At 35.6% G+C, this 17,493-nt stretch overlaps 1 protein-coding gene across 4 annotated transcripts in view; it reads left to right on the top strand.

Moving 5' to 3' along the window:
* The window catches only part of PJA2 (praja ring finger ubiquitin ligase 2), a 68,270-nt gene extending 52,817 nt beyond the window's left edge, over positions 1-15,453 (top strand). For 3 of the 4 annotated variants that reach the window (XM_036311042.1, XM_036311041.1, XM_036311043.1), the window contains 5 exons: positions 768-953; positions 2,722-2,833; positions 7,397-7,511; positions 7,901-8,022; positions 10,356-15,453. In XM_036311042.1, coding sequence (XP_036166935.1) covers positions 768-953; positions 2,722-2,833; positions 7,397-7,511; positions 7,901-8,022; positions 10,356-10,481 — 661 coding nt within the window. In that variant the 3' untranslated portion in view covers positions 10,482-15,453. The remainder of the gene's footprint in view (positions 1-767; positions 954-2,721; positions 2,834-7,396; positions 7,512-7,900; positions 8,023-10,355) is intronic. The other variant, XM_036311040.1, reaches the window with a different exon arrangement.
* Positions 15,454-17,493: the final 2,040 nt, after the last annotated feature.

Below are 17,493 nucleotides of genomic sequence, written 5' to 3'. Positions count from 1 at the left end.
TGATCTGAATATCAAGGAGTGAGTAGCTGTGCTAAAAAATCTGGTTAAATACAGTGGGGCCTTGACTTACGAGTTTAATTCGTTCTGAGACCGAGCTCATTAAGGAGCTCGTTAACTCAAATTACTCTGTCAACTCAATGCAAAAAATCCACTGAGAGACAGCTGGTATCTCAAAAAACTCGTTAGTCGGGACACTCGTAAGTCAAGGCCCCACTGTAATTTTTCACATAGAAGAATTGACCCCAGGGTGGAAATGATCTCCATCTCTTCCCAGAGTAGAGTGATTATAGGAATGTAGTGAATGGAGGGAAGAGTAGTGAGAGGTAATAGTTGGAGAAGAGGGCCAAGGAGAAAGCATGTTTTATGTAGGGATTTGTAGGTCAGATGGAGGAATTTGGATTTTATTTTAACTGAAGGAAACTATTCAAGAGTAGTGTTTAAGAATTTAAATGATCTACGGTAAATTTTTAATTTTTTTTCTCCTACAAAAAGAGGAAATATAGGAGATTAGATAATTTGTATATCAAATAAATAGGTTCTTATGTAATTAGGAGCTTATTTCTATATATATGTGACCCTATAGCAAATTTACTTCATTTTTAAATAATTTTACATTTAAAGAAAACAGATTTTTAAAAATCATAAGTACCAAGAGTTTAGGACTCAAAGGATAAAGAATCGGCTTGCACTAAATAGAACTCTTTAAAGGACAATTGTATGATGTGTTTTAAAATAATATGTTTTTTCTCTTAAAATGTTTCTATTAGGGAACAGACATCCTTGGAAGAGGGAGAAATTCCTTGGTTGCAGTACAATGAAGTCAATGAAAGCAGCAGTGATGAGGGAAATGAGCAGGCTAATGAATTTGCACAGCCAGAGGCTTTCATGTTGGATGGTAACAATAACCTTGAGGATGACTCCAGTGTGAGTGAAGATTTAGATGTGGACTGGAGGTAGGTAGCAGTGTTATCACCATGCTTAATTGTTCATTGAGTAGAATTTGTTCATGATTTTAAATTATGAAAACTGAATCTCCGGTAGCTAAAAAGTATTCTTATTTCCCCATCTTCTTCAAAGCTCATTTCATAGGTTTACTTCCTACAGGGACACCTTCCTACTTATTCCAGTCAATGACCTCTTCCATCTTTGACATTTAGCTCTCTTAAAGTTCACCTTATTATATCCCAGTGAATTATACACTCGTGGTTTGAGATTTCCAGCTTTTAAATTTACCCTTATATGCTAAATATAGCACTTAGTATAATCCTGTGTGTATTGTTGTTGTTTTTTTAAACAAGGTCCTGAACATTATTTGAAGAATTTTAAAACCTGTGATTGGATCAGAATCATAGAATATAATTTTCCTTATTTATATATTTTAAATAGAAACTATAATAGTACTTACCCAGAAATGTTGTAAGTATTAGATTTAGGCTGACAAAGAACAGCTTCAAGTAAAAGTAACATGAATTAAGTGCATTACGTCTCATGCTGGTTAGAATAGAGCATCTTTCAGGTGTGCAGTAGCCCTTTGTAAGCAGCTAATTGTTGAGATAAGGAAAGGATGTTCCAACTGATCATTTTTGTTATTTTTTCTAGGAAAAATATGGCTTAGTACTACCCATGTTTGCATGTCTGCACAGAAATGTTTTAAAGAATGTCTTGTTTTTTCTAGTAAAAATATCATTACAGAAAATTTAGAAAAATAAAGATAAGAAAAACTCATTTCTATCCCCTGATATCTCCACAAATTTTATTTTTTTAAGCCATCTTATACATCTTCAATTTCTCTTTTTGTGTGTGTAGCTACTTTGTGCTTCTCCATACACGAAACTCAACATCTCCTTGAAATCCTTCTTACCGTTTCTGTTCTCACTTCCATGGGGAGGTGAGGAGGTAGAGAATTATATGTGCAGAGCAGATTTCTATTGACCATTTTGTGGAAGTACAAGTGGAATTTTATCACAGCCACAAAAACAATCTGTATTTCTATCTTAAACATTCCCTTTCTCCAGAGCCCATTTTCTGGCTTCCCAAACATTATGGAAAATCAGTGACTTCACCTAGTCCTAGCCTTGCTGATCTTCTTCTGTCTGCCCTCTTACTGAACTCATTTATTCTGGTGTCTTATCTCTCCATGTGCAAAGTCATTCATTCCTCAAAGAACTCAGCAGATGACAGAATTATCTATTTAGATCAGCGGTTGCCAACTGATGATCCACAGACCATTGGTGGTCTGTGAGGTCCGAAAGGTTGGCGACCACTGATTTAGATCATCTGTGTATGTCAGGAGGCAATTTTGGTTTCATTTTTATCTATTGCACATTTTGAAAATTTTGTAAAAATAATTTTTTTACATATCTTTTTATTGATTTCAGAAAGGAAGACAGAGGGAGAGAGAGATAGAAACATCAATGATGAAAGACAATCATTTATTGGCTGCCTCCTGCATGCCTCACACTGGGGATTGAGCCCGTAACCCAGGCAGGTGTCCTGCCCGGGAATCAAACCGTGACCTCCTGGTTCGTAGGTTGACACTCAAACATTGAGCCACGTTGGCTGGGCTGTAAAAATAATTTTTTACAGCTCCTTTATGATGCTCCATTCTATAGAAGGAAGGCCTACCCTTGCACGAATTTTGTGCATCGGGCCTCTAGTGTTAATATAATTATGTCTTCACCATAAAGATTTCCCAAATCAGGGTCGTATTTTTTTTTCCAGTCTGTTTGATGGCTTTGCGGATGGATTAGGAGTTGCTGAAGCTATTTCTTATGTGGATCCTCAGTTCCTCACCTATATGGCACTAGAAGAACGCTTAGCCCAGGCTATGGAGGTATTTTAATGACTCTGATGCCCATGTATGTTGGTGGGGTGCACAATAAGAAAAAGTAAAATATTTTTAACTGCTCTTAAGAAAAGGTGAATAATTTCTTTATCAATTTAATAACAAGTACTGATTACTGATTGCTACCAGTGTGTGTATATAAATTACACTTGACATCCTGCCAATTTTCCTAAAATTTTTACTACAGAATGGAAAATGTTTTGCTTACATTTATAATACAGTGGGGCCTTGACTTACTAGTGTCCCGACTAACGAGTTTTTTGAGATACCAGCTGTCTCTCGGTGGATTTTTTGCATTGAGTTGACAGAGTAATTTGAGTTAACGAGCTCCTTAACGAGCTCGGTCTCTGAACGAATTAAACTCGTAAGTCAAGGCCCCACTGTATACACTTTCCTCTATTAAATTATATGGGTCTGTGAATTTGAAAATTTTATACACACATGCACAGGTATATTTGTGAAATGAAATTGAAAATCTCTAAGGATATATTACAAATCACCTACCTTTTTTTGTTCATACAGATTCTAAATAATATCTTTTGCTTAATGCATACACATTTTAATAAATAGCATATTTGATTTCTAAGTTTTTTGTCTTGCGTTTTGTCTTTTTATTTAATCATTTTGAAAAATGAAGCTAAAATGTATAATTTATGATTTTTTCTTTTAGATTTAACACTAACATTCTTTTAGTGAAACTAAAACAAATAATAAGACAAACTGTGCTTTTATTTGTTTTTGTTTTTTTTCTCATGCAGCCCTAACTCTTTGTTTTTATTTCTGTTATTTTTCAATAGTAGACTGATCTTTCTTTTCAGGTAATGGTTGTTAAGAAAATAGTGTCAATAAACATTTGCTTCATAGCTGTGTCTCAAATTTGAATGAGAATAGGGCTAAATAGTTAAGGTTTGAAGCTTATTACTTGCTCCCAAATTTTTTGGGAAAAAGTATCCCTGCCATTATATTGACATCTAAAAATTTATAGCCTAAATTCTAAGTAATATTGTTTATCCTATGATATCTCTTTGCAGTAAAAATATGTTTAAGAATTTAAATGTAAAAAGTAAAGTAAGTTGAGTTAAAATTGTTAGGAGTAGTGATGAAAAACAAATGTTCACTTAAAATTTATTTTTTAATTAAATTTATTGGTTAATAAACATATAGATTTCAAGTGTACAAGTCTATGATGTGTTATCTTTATATTGCATATAATAGTTTTGATAAATAATTATTTAAACATAAAGTAAAATTTTTCTGGTAAAATGCATCTCTTAACGAAATGGAGGCTTTTTCTCCCTAGTTACCTTATCAGTGAGTTTTATGTACTCCTACAATGAGACATAGTTCAGCATCAATTTTATTTCTTTTTTTTTCATCTTTATGAATATAAGCTTGAGAGACCTTGTTCATGTAAGTTGATAGGGATGGAAGGAATTTATCATAGCCTTTTCACTCAAGCCTTGCTAAAATTACATCAACTTGGCAAGTTGTTTAGATCCTCTTTCAGTTTTTTCGAAAGCAGAGGATCGGAAGCCATCTACAGAGATTTGTTATTCAGTCCGTAGAATTCAGTTTGACCCACGTATTTCAAATTGCTCCTTTGGATGAGTAAGAAGTATGTTTTTATTTATAAAGTGAGGGATGGTTAGTAGAAAGAGGAATGTAAGAACAGGGCAGCATGTTTCTTTAACTGCAGATGCATTATTAGGCAGATAAGTTTGAGGAAAAATTACATAAGAAAGTTCATTGAAATTGAGTCTCTTTGAGACCCTGCTTACCCTTGGGCCCCTTGAAAAGTCTTTACATACTTAACAGAGCACCTCGCATATACTGAGGTGAAAGCCTTAGGAAGCTAAACATGAGGTTAAGAGCATGGTTTTTGAGATAGATTCTTTAAGGCTATGTGACCTTGGAGAGTTAACTCTTTTAAGCTTCTAGGCCTCTATAAAATGAGAATAAAAAAATTTACTTCATGCGTTATTGTGAAATTGTGTTTAAACACTTAGCAAAATACCTGGTACAGTGGGTAGGTTCTCAGTAAATGGATATATTCAAATTAGTAGTCAACCAACTGGTACTTATCTTGCATATCTGGTCATTATTAAATCATTTGTTATATAAATCTCCATTCTTTAAAAACTAAATCCTGTTTTATTCTTTAGAAACTAAATTTTGTGCTGACAAAGGAATGCATTACTTTAATCCTAGATATATTCCAGTTAGGCTGTTTAAGCTGTTTAGTTGTCTTTCTAACTTTTGAAAATATTTTGTACTCCCTCAGATGTAAATTTTTACATCTTTATAGATTTTCATAATAGTGGCTATAAAATGGTTTCTCTTGTTCTTGTTGCTTATAAGTGATCCCAGATCACCTTAAATATTTGTCAGTATCAAGGCAATAAATTATTTCTATATTTATGAAATTCCATGTATTTATTAGCACTGCAAATGTGTAGATAATCATTAGAAAAGAATAATGAATCCATTAAGACAAACATGTTATGAAAATACAGTTAACCTGGAATAACCTCCCCCCACACCCCCCAAAAAATGGGACTTATTAAAAATAGTATTTCTCCTTTTTGTTTGTGTATAACACAGATGAATTCTTGCAGAGTCTATCTTGGGAAGTACATAAGGGGCAATCAGGCAGGCAGGCAAGAGGTTATGGGTGATCAGGCAGGCAGGCAGAGTGGTTAGGGGTGATCAGGCAGGCAGGTGAGTGGTTAGGGGTGATTATGCAGGTAGGAAGGCAAGTGGTTAGAAGCCAGTGGTCCCGGATTGCGAGAGGGATGTCTGACTGCCTGCCAATTTAGGCCCAATCCCGCATGGATCGGGCCTAAACCGGCAGTCAGACATCCCCCGAGGGGTCCCGGATTGCGAGAGGGTGCAGGCTGGGCTGAGAGCCCCCCACCCCTCCATGCACAAATTTCATGCACCGTGCCTCTAGTTAACTATAATGGGATTAGAGTAACAAGGGATTGCTTAGTAAGGAATAAAGATAATTCTAAAGAATATAGAAAAACCATGTATAAGGAGCAGTCACCACCTGTAGAGCAAAGGTCACGTAAGGAAGGGTCACCACTCCCACTCCAGGGCTGGGATTCAGACCTTGATGAAAATGGCATAGCTGTGGCTTAATGAGTGGCAGAGAAGTCACTGGTGCTCTGCTGGCTTGAAATCAGCCCTGTAGGGTGCTAGGGAAAGCTATATTCACAGGGAGATGTCTGACTGGAAGCACTCTGCTACTAAACTATCCAAGGGGATGCTGAGGAATCTACCTGCCACTTGGTGCTTCTGCTGCATGCATTTCCAGAGCTAGACATTGAGAAGCTGTGCATATTGCAGGAGTCTGGTGCTAGAGAAAGCCACACCTGCCACAGAAGCCTGCCAAGTGGCACACTGGGATCAGAAGCAAAGTCCTTTTCCTCTTACAGGGCCTCCTTAGTGTCCTCTGTGAACAAGCTTAACAACATAACAGATGTCAGAAGAGAAAATCTTTAAATGGCCCAAATCCATTTTCACAGAGCTGACAAGAATGGTGAATTTGGATCTGAGCAGCAATCATGGATAACTAAAATAGACATCTCTTTCACTACTTGGGTTCCATATATACCTTTCTGCACACATTTGAATTCCCAACTTGCCTATTTTTATGTTGTGTATTTTTTAACAAATTGTTGTTAAATAATAGTTATTTTAATACTGTTGTTCTTTAACCTTTATACTTGCCTAAATTGGTTAATACACCATCATATTACAGTATCAGAGTATTCTGAATTTGACTATATACTTACCTTTACCTAGCACATTTGTTTATCTATTCATAGATACTTGGGTTGTCTCCACCTTTTTGGACTTGTGTATATAAGTCCTACTGAAGTTCTAATCTAATTGTAGCCAGGAAAGTGAATCAGTTCACAAAAGGATGATGGCGACTTGTATTAGATGATCATATATCTAATGTTCTTTCCTTCCTTGTTAGAATAGTAACATTATATAAAATTCTGTACCCCTGAATAAAGTTCATAACCCAGATAACTTAGTAATACTAAATACTAGTGAGCTAGTAATGTGGGTGTACTGACTCTAAGATAGTAGTAGATATTGCTATTCACGAATGCATTATTTGGTTGCATATCTTGAACATCTATTAACCATGGCTACATTTTATCTTTCATGAGTTGAACCTGTTCAAAATGTTTACATTCTTTATAGTATTGATCCCATAAGAAACTCATAAGTTGAATGAGGTAGCCACTCTTCTGAAAATATAAATAGGGTGGACAAGTAGATGGTTATTGAAACAAAATAGATTTTTGTTATATTTATGAAAAGTAGGGCTCTTATTTTTTGGTATGTTTTTGATGTTTGTTTGATGGTGGTGATGATGGTTCCTTTTGAAAGGAGGCAAAAGGGCAAGGGACTGAAGCAAAGTAAACTAACAGAAGAGACTAATGGTGGATATAAGTTCGGAAGATACCTTAAAAATAGTTTTCTATTACTGCTTTAAAGTGTTTCCTAACAAAGAACTGTGACTTTTATTTTCAGACTGCCCTGGCACATTTAGAGTCTCTTGCAGTAGATGTTGAGGTAGCCAATCCACCAGCCAGTAAGGAGAGCATTGATGGTCTTCCAGAGACACTTGTTCTTGAGGATCACACTGGTAAGAAGGGCAAAGTTGATCTCTAATGCTGAATGACACATTGCATGTTTAAGTATATAATTATATGCACCTAGAAGATAAAGTACTATTATAAACTCTTACTAAATTTTCTATGAAACCAGATTCTGAAAAACTTTTACCTAGTGGAAGAATATTTTTAATTATTAAGTGATAGGTTGGGACAAATGTTCCCTAGTCAACTTTCTACAAAAGCAATGTTAATTAAATTTCAAATCGTCATGTATTAGAAACATGTTTGACAATTTATTGATCAAAGTCTGGTTCATTTGTCTTTCACAGGCATCATCTATGAGTTCATAGGTTGATTTTCAGTTTTATTAAAATTGAACTTTATCGGATTAATATATCTAATTCCTTGTTGTTTTTAGCTATTGGTCAGGAGCAGTGCTGTCCAATCTGTTGTAGTGAGTATATCAAAGATGATATAGCAACAGAGTTACCCTGCCACCATTTTTTTCACAAACCTTGTGTCTCAATTTGGCTGCAGAAGGTAAGTTTTAGATTTACTTCCTTTAAGTTAATATTTTAATAGTTTTCTCCTACAACTTAAGGATGACAGTAATGTCTTTTAATCCTATTTATTTCACTACGTACTTATAGTACTTTTGAGTTCAGTTTAATTCATTTTAATTAAAGTCAGTTACCTTTTAATGACTACAGATTAATGGTAATATCAAACTATTTTACTTTACTGACATTGTCTAAAAAACAGTGCAGACAACCTGAACTACTTAACATATTTGATCATATCCCAGAAATTAGGTGTTTTTAGAAATACCTCAAGCAAAGAAGCTTTTGGCACTACTCAGAGTAATGTAACAATATACCGATATTCTGATAATATGTATCAGTGTCTCTTATATGAGAAATGTTTAATAAACTACCAACTATCTTATATTCAAACCTTCATATATTACCCTAAAATATTTATCCCAAAATTTTAAGTATATTTGAATTATATACTTAAAGAAAAATAGAGTTTTATTTAAATCTCTGTTACCTCTATTTTTGCATAAAGAATTTTTACATGCAGTTTAGTGGAAATTCCCAAATCACTTTCCCAGCTGCTTATTATGAAAATAACTCTCTCTTTCCTGTAACTGCTCCCTTCTTTTCCCCCTTCCTTTCTTCCTCGCCTCCTCTTCCTCTCTCCCTTCTCTTTTCTTGCTGTTGCTCCCCTTAAAAGTCAAAACTCTACTTAACACTTTTAATATCCAATGCAGAAAATGTCACCATTCTTTTATAAATTCTAAAGTTTCTGTCTTGGCTTTTAAGGCCTTCTGTGATCTTGCTCCCAGCCTATCTCTGCAGATTTACTTCTGTAACTTCGCTCATGTTTGCTTAGCCTGGTGTGGTCTTCCTCTGCACCTGCAAGATTAGATGGTCCTGCTTAAATTTCACCTTTTCTGTTATTAATATCCCCATTCTTTAAACATCTACAATAGTACCAAAGCCTTAATAAGGATTTAGTGTTTTGTGTGTCAGGAACTGCTAGAGCAGTGGTTCTCAACCTTCCTAATGCCGCGACCCTTTAATACAGTTCCTCATGTTGTGGGGACCCCCAATTTCATGGTTACAAATTGAACATAATTAAAGCATAGTGATTCATCACAAAAACAATATGTAATTGTATATGTGTTTTCCGATGGTCTTAGGCGACCCTTGTAAAAGGGTCTTTCAACCCCCAAAGGGGTCGCGACCCACAGGTTGAGAACCGCTGTGCTAGATGATTCATGTGTATTTTCCCATTTATTCCTCACAATAACTCTGGGACATACAAGATGGGGCAAAAATGGGTCTATAATTGTGAGCACATGAAACAGAGTTTATTCTTGTATTATTATTTATTAATTATTATATTACTTTCCATACAAACAACTGTAACCCTACTTTTTCCCACTCTGCACTGGCATCTTTATTCTCATTTTCCAATGATTGTTACTTGTACAAGGTTACACAGCTAGTATGTGCTTGTGTAGAAACCACACACATCTATCTGACTCTAACATGTTGCTGTTAAGGCTCCAATCTGTATGGCAGGTGCCCAACAAAATGTTGGCAGGATTAAATTCTTAAATTGTAAACATATTGTTGTATAGTCATGACTTGTCATTGACTTGGCTATAACTCAAGGCAATAATCTCTGTAGTTTCTTTCCTGTCAGGAAACAGCTTAGTGTGAAGCCTTTCCTCTAGGGAGAAGGTTCCCAAGATACAAATCTTGGTCACCTTTAACAGCATGATTTCTTCAACCCGCTTTCTATCAGGGAGGTTGCTTTGGGAAAAAGACCAGACTTGCAAAAGAATAATCTTAACACCAGATGACATATCTCTGGAATTGTTTGTTCCTACAATGGTATACTCCCAGTATAGCTGCTGTCCCTGTCCCACCCTCCCTGTCAGGTCTGTGGTTGATTTGTTTTGTCATTTAGAAAGCATCTAACTCGCCACATCATCATCAGTATCATCACCAGTATAGGTGAGGACATGCCCTGTGACTCCTTGCTCACTCCCTACAGCAGCACCATTGCCAACCAGGGAGTGTAGTGGACTCTCAATGAATAATCACTAAATGAAAGATGAGTGATGTAAAAGATACAAACATGATTAAGAGACACAGTTTACCCTAAAGGAATTAGTGCCTTTTTGGGATAAAAGGAAATAGCATCAAAGCAATAGCATCTGTACTGTGTAGGTTTGACGTTTATTTGGTTTTTAAGTTTTCTGTTTTGTTTTCAGGATAATGATACTGTTTTGTCTTTAAGATACTTGTGTGGTAGTTAAGGCCTTCTCATTGGCTATGAACTTGTTCTTCTCCCTCCAGTCAGGAACATGCCCTGTGTGCCGTCGTCATTTCCCACCTGCAGTTATTGAAGCATCTGCAGCTGCTTCCTCTGAGCCTGGTCACGATGCCCCACCTTCAAATGACAGTACTGCAGACGCTCCTTAAACCTTAACACTTGAATGAGATCATTCTATAAAGTAAATCTGAAAATTCCTTCTAAACCTGATGTGCAAATAATTATATATAAATATATTAAAATGCTATATATAGTCTATGCCATAGTTTAGAAAGAGAATATTGACCTTTCTAAACTAGTATAGGTTTGCAGAAAGTACTAACATTTTCAAGCTGAATGTTGAAGCAGTACATCCAGTTTTTTTTTTTAGTTGAAGGTGTTGATATTAATTGTAAAAGTTAAGCTGATCATTTGACTCTCTCCAGAAGAAATAATTATCTGTGTGGCACGCGTTACTGGTTTTGTCTGAATATTGCCACTAAGTGATTATAATTAGCTCTCCTATTTGCATCAAATGTGAAGACTATAATCACAACAGTAGTAAAGTTTGGTTTCATTGGAAATAAAAAGAATTCTAAAGCATGCTTTTTCATTGGTCCCTTTGCTTTTGCTACATCAAAACCTCTTGGTTTATAATACTGAGTGGTTTTTTAGGAAGGTGTCTATAGTCTTCCATCTTTGTTTAAAATTAGGACTTCTAAAGAATTTCAAACTGGCTAAAATTGTGGCTGAGCATCACAAAATTTCAAAATCTTATATGTAACCCCCTGGAAATGGGTAGGTAGTAAGATAAATTATTTTTTTAATGTTGGATGTGCTTAAAGTCAGGTTAGTAAAGCATATGAACTATCTAGTGTGCTCAGCGCCTGGTGAATTAGATGGCCTTATAGAAATTCTTTCTACTTGGTTAAAATGATACTTGAAGGTTCAGAACACCCCTGGCACATTTGTTTAATAACTATTAGGCATAGTTATTGTAAGATGATTTTGGTTCTGAAATATTTTAGAAAGTCTGAAAACATGCATAAAGGGTTTTTAACACTCATTCTATTGTATCCTAAAGGAAAATCTGAATCCTTAAAAAAACTATGTTAACTGTTCTGACTTGTATAAAGCATAAAATTGATGGGGTATAGGACAAAATTGATCATACCTTTTTTACAACATATCTAAACTTTACTATGTTATAATTTATTTCTTTAAAGTTTCCTGAACAAATATTATTTATATCACATTATCAGTATTTGTTTCTTTACACTAATTTATTTTGGTAAAATTATTCACCTGGAACTAAAATAAAAATAAGTAGTTTCAAATTAAGCCAAATTAAGCCATGGCTGAAAAGGAAGTAGATTATATGATTGCCTAGTGACTGTGTGAACAGAACTTAACATGTAACACAGCTTCTTTCTTATTTTCCTTTGTTTAAAGGAGAAAAGAAGATCCTGACCTCAGATTTACCCTCTAAAAGAGTTTTCTGTTCAAAAGCTTCTTCTACAAAAGTAAGGAAGTCAGTTTTCCTTATTCTTTTTATGGGAAATTGACCTACAAGGCCATCTTTGTAATTACATAACCCCCAACGAAGACTGCACAGCTTTCTGCTTAGGTGATCTCAACCAATAGACAATTATGTATAAACATGGATGCAATATTTAACTTATGGATATGATTTGATATCAAACACCAGAGAATGATGGCTGTTAGAATACCACATTTGAGCAAGTAAAATAGTAAAGCACATAGTGAGTGTACATCCATTTGAGTAGAAAATTTATAATTTAGTTTGGACATATAAAAGGAATATTTATGTGGCTTCCCAAATGCAAAATTACATTTATATGTGTAATTTCTCTGAGTATTTATATTCCATCTCTTTTCTTCATTCTTAAAAATAAGTGAATTTTCACTGTTGTCATATTTGAGGCTTAAATATATAGGAATATAACACTTGCATTCTAATTTTTGCATATATTGTAAATGTGTCTGGTATTTACAGCAAATACTGTGTATCCTTTTATGAGTAAAACAAACTGAACATTGCATGTATGTGATGTGGTGACTTTGTAACTTAGGGGTTCTTTGGGGCTTCTGTGACTTTGGAAATGCTTACATTCAGGCCTTAATGTTGCATTAGCTGGCATGTTTTCCTTCTGATGTACATAGTCTCTGTTGTATAAACTAATCTTTGCTTGTTTTCTACTCTGTGATCTTTCCACATCATATTTCATTGATCAGTTAGTGTCAAGGAGTCAAATCAGATTAAAATGAATTCTCATGTGTATATTGTGAAAATTTGTGACTAGTATGATTTTGTTTGTTTCTTTTTTGGTTTCCAGAAATTTGTGGCTAGTGTTTTTTTATGTTGTTGTTTTTCCCTTTAAGTAATATTGATCAGTTACTGGTTAAACTGACTGCTACAGATTTCTCTTTAATAAGCCACACGTTATATTTAGGCAGTATTAAGGGAGCTTGGTTTTTTTCTCCTAGATAGCAGTTGTCCCAAAGAAAATATTTCTTCTTTGCCTGTTAAGATTTAGCTATTATCTGCCAGTTGTTAGGCAGTTTTGGTTCCAAACTCAACCAGCAGCGTTGAGAGCTGAATTTAAGATAGCTGTTGTACTTTTTGCTTTCCATCTGTTTCTGTCCTTCATTCTTGGCTCTCTGTTACCTATAAACAGCTGTTATGAAGGAAGAAAGTTAAATAAGAGTTGGATTATAAAAATTTTTTAAAAGAAAATTGAGGTTTTAGGTATTTTCATTGTAACAAGCTGATAAAAGCTGAGGCTGACAAGTTCAGACACCAGAATATTGTTTGGTCAGATTTTGGATCCTTTTGAAAAAGTTAAGACTACATGAAGGTAAATAAGAAATAAGTATAAATAATAAAAATGTTTTTTCCCTTACTTCTCTATTATATGTTAAGTTACTTGACCTAATAATTTTTCTTTTACATTTTCTTCTTGTAATATAAATGCTGATATTTAAAGATAGATCCATATGGTTTTCTTTTGTGTTGCTTAATTGTTTATCTGTAAGCTAACTCTCAAGATTATTTGTGATCTGGATTTATATATAAGCTGTTAAATATGTATGAACTGTTCAAATGGAATGCAAGTTTTTCAAAAGCCCAGGTCTAAATGTAATGATTGGTTTATTGTTCTACAACTCCACTCTCATTTTCTGTAAATCATAAACAATAAACAGGATATACTCAGTGGTCATTTCTAATATTTAATTGGGCAGTCGTATCACTTCTATAATGTAACCCCTGGAGGATTTAACATTAATGGCAAAGGATACAGCTGTCAAGGAAGTCTGGAGCAGGCTCCCAAGCACATGATTTTATAGTCCTTGAACTGTGATCTAAGAAGGCCCAGCTGTGTAGAAGTGGCTGGTGGACTTGCTTCTGGAAGGGCTCTGAAGAAGTAGTCCTGCTCTCCCCTGCCCAACCATCATAGCAGTCCTGTGTGTTCAGCAGAGCCTGACTTCCACACTAACTCAGGACTGCAGACACCCTCAAAGTTCCAGGATGGACACCGCCTCGATTCAGTGGCTTCTCCAAATCAGGTATGGCAGTATTGTCAAATACTGTTTAGGAGGGCTCCTCATGCTTTCCAAAAGGTTCAAAAACCTCACCCATTTCAGAAGGGTAAACTGAGAACCATCATATCTGCATTAAATTAGAAAACTGTAATCACTTTGATTCTCCCTTAATATAATAAACATTTTCTAGAAAAATGCAGTCACAGAAACAGCAATGGCACACCTCTTTCTAGTGCCAAAATCCATTTATAATTGTCATATATTTTTGAAGCCACTGCTTCCAGAGTTGGAGTCACTCAGCACTCCCTATGAGAGATGGATTTTGTTGTTAGAATTGTCACCCAAATGATTTTATAAATAGCACACATGTGAAATTACATAGAAAGGTCCTGTCTCTTGTGTATTGCCACCTCTTCATGTCTTTCTTCAGGCTTCACACTTTTCTCAGATCTTTCATGGTAACCATTCCAGACCAGCCTGGCATTGGCTCTTTCAGTCCCTCTCTTACAATATGGTGCTCAAGCCGTAGCCAGTTTGGCCTGTGGACTGAAGGGTCCTAGGTTCAATTCCTGGTCAGGGCACATGCCTGGGTTGTGGGCTCGATCCCCAATGGGGGGGCATGCAGGAGGCAGCCAATCAATGATTCTCTCTCATCGATGTTTTATCTCTTTTTCTCCCTCCCCCTTCCTCTCTGAAATCAATAAAAATTTTATATATATATATATATATATATAAATAATCTCAGAACTAAACATGGTTCCTCTGTGGTCTGACTAGAACTGGGTCTAGGAGCATTACTGCCAAATTCAGAGTGATTTTCCTATGACTGGTCTATGTTGATATTATTTTCGTTACTGTACATTACTTGGCAGGCATATCACATTGTTGTCTCTTGTGAACTTTACAGGCATTGCTGGTAAGTCAAATCCATTCCTAATAATTACTTAATTCATCCTTACTAAGTTTAATTTATAAAGGTCCTTATGACCTCTTGATTCTTCCTCTTAGCCTGTGTCAGTCCAATTTTGATGAAGCATGCCTTTGGTATTTAGTGGTGTTGTCCAAATCATTGATAAATATTGACCAGAACAGGATGAATGCCACTATAGACTGCCCTCCAGGTGACTTTGATCCATTAGTCAGTACTTTGAATATAGTTGTTGAAGCAACTACCAGGCACTTTTATGCTCATGTTTCTTCATCTTTCCTAAAACAACACTAAGAAATTTTATCATGTTTGGCCGACAGGCAGATTACACTGTATATGGAAATAGCCTTGCCTGCTAAAATTAAGAAAGGAAATGAAGTTAGCAGGAAATACCTCATTCTTAGTGAAACCACCTCCTTTTCCAACTGCTCACATGCCATCTCTTTATTAATCTGACCTACAATTTGATAAGTGATCATTGTCAAGTTCATTTTTCTAATTTTTAGAGTTTACTTTTTTCCTCTCAAATATGTGGTATTTGAAGTAATATGACCTTCACAGGTCACTTAATCCTCTCTGCTTCTGTTTTCTCTATAAAGTAACGAATCTAAATTACCACTGGTTGGTGCATGAATAAAGTTTTTAATAAATGTTCTTTGGTTTGCGTCCATCCTTGTTTGATTTTAACACTACCTTTAGGTTTGATAAACATTTCAGATGAAAACCTAAAAACTATGTTAGTCCCTTCTCAGGAGTTAAAAGAATTTGACAGGTGATCTTTATTAAATCATAATAAATAAAATTTAATAGTAATTTTGCTAAAAGACTACATGCCTGTATGTGGCAATTTATTGCATCTTGGTTATAATCAGTATATAGTTTTAATAGTGGAAAGTGAAAGGAGAGGTCTTTGTCTTTTTTATCTTTTTAAAAAGATACTACCTTATAATCATTCACTGTAACTGACATTCTCCACAAAGTTCTCCTTTTTTTCCCTGTGATTATAACACAGTATTTCTTCTTAATAAGATTCATTGAAAAATGTATTTTTATATTATAAGATTAGTTCTCATTTATGAAGTGCTAAAAATTAGACATTCTGTTAGGCTCTCTGTTTTAGCTAATAATTCATAATGAATCTGAGGTGGTCCCAACTTTACAAATAAAAATTTGAGTCCTAGTTCTTAAGCCAGAGCCTGGGGGTTCTTTCTGGTTCATGCCACCTTCCTAGGTAGGAGCATCCTACCTGATCAACATTAATAATTCAGTTTTTTGAGATATAGTCTGAGTTTTAAAAATGGGGGTGGGGAGTGGAAGGAGTATCTGTTCAAATTTCTTTTAAAAAACTATTTTGTTAGTGTTTACTTATTTTGCTAAGTTGCTATAAAGAGGCATGTTTGCCTTAAGTAATGTACCCCTTACCAAATTTCTAATGGCCTGGTTAATGAAGTTTCTTAGTCACCACTAAGACCTCGTGAGAACTACTTTTGCCTGATGATTTGGGATCCTTAAATTATTCTGCAGAGACTCTCTGTGCCCTGATAGGTGTATGACATCCAACCAGTGAGACCTCACTAGTGCAGACACCTAGACAGGTGCTAAAGTATCTGGATTTCTTCCTTCAGACAGGGACATTTGCAGTCACTCCAAAGAGGAGAGACTTTACCCCCAAATTGTTTTATCAGTAGGAAGAGACATTTGACAGGGTTTCCTTTTGATTTCAGTCCTTAAATGCTATTTTAAGTGCTTTCCAGGCATTTAAAGCTATGCTCTAATTCTATTTGTCTTTTATTCCCATTTTCTTGTTAAGAGGACTCAACTGTTATAGACAACTGTAGTAAGGGGCTTCATTACATAACATCATACTGACTAGCCTTTGGCCTTACCAAAGAATTCCTCCTCTTGACCTAGACCCAGGATCTGTCAACCCTAGCATTGCAGTACCCTGTGTTTGGTACCATTACAGAAGGTCAAATTTTTAATTTTAGTTTAAATTCACATTTAGGGTAGATGAACATAGGGATTGGGAGCTTACAAAACCAATCTTGTCTGGAACGCAAGTTCTAGCCTAGATTGGATGATGGTGAATCACAAGTGCACACCTTCGCCCTAGCCGGTTTGGCTCAATGGATAGAGCATCAGCCTGCGGACTGAAAGGTCCCAGGTTCGATTCTGGTCAAGGGCATGTACCTTGGTTGCAGGCTCAATCCCCAGTAAAGGCCGTGCAGGCGGCAGCCAATCAATGATGTTCCTCTCTCGTCAATGTTTCTATCCCTCTCCCTTGCTCTCTCTCTAAAAAATAAATAAATAAAAACCCTTTTTTAAAGAAGTGCACACCTTGACTACACCCACATACAAACACCTGAAAGATGTTAAAAAATTATTAAATACAAGTTAGCTTATGAAAATAATAGGACATCAGTGTGGCATCCTCCCTGAATTCGCTGGAAAGACACTTTCATCAAACCTAACAAATTAACTACATATCCTGAGCTGCTGTCCATTTAAAAAATGTTTATCAAGTACCTACTCTGGTACAAAATAGTGAAACTCCCTGGCCTCCTGGAGTGTGCATTATAGTGAGGAGACTATTACATGTCATGGGTCCCACGCCCCCCAGCAGCTGGATTCACTGTATGGGAAGGGTTTCCCCTTGGCCAGGGGCTCGCAGAGCCTGGGGAGAGAAACAA

This window comes from Myotis myotis, unplaced genomic scaffold (genome assembly GCF_014108235.1).
Source record: "Myotis myotis isolate mMyoMyo1 unplaced genomic scaffold, mMyoMyo1.p scaffold_m19_p_5, whole genome shotgun sequence".
Classification (NCBI taxonomy): Eukaryota; Metazoa; Chordata; class Mammalia; order Chiroptera; family Vespertilionidae; genus Myotis; species Myotis myotis.
The sequence above is the reverse complement of the archived record's forward strand: the minus strand, read 5'-3'. Positions and strand labels throughout refer to the sequence as shown.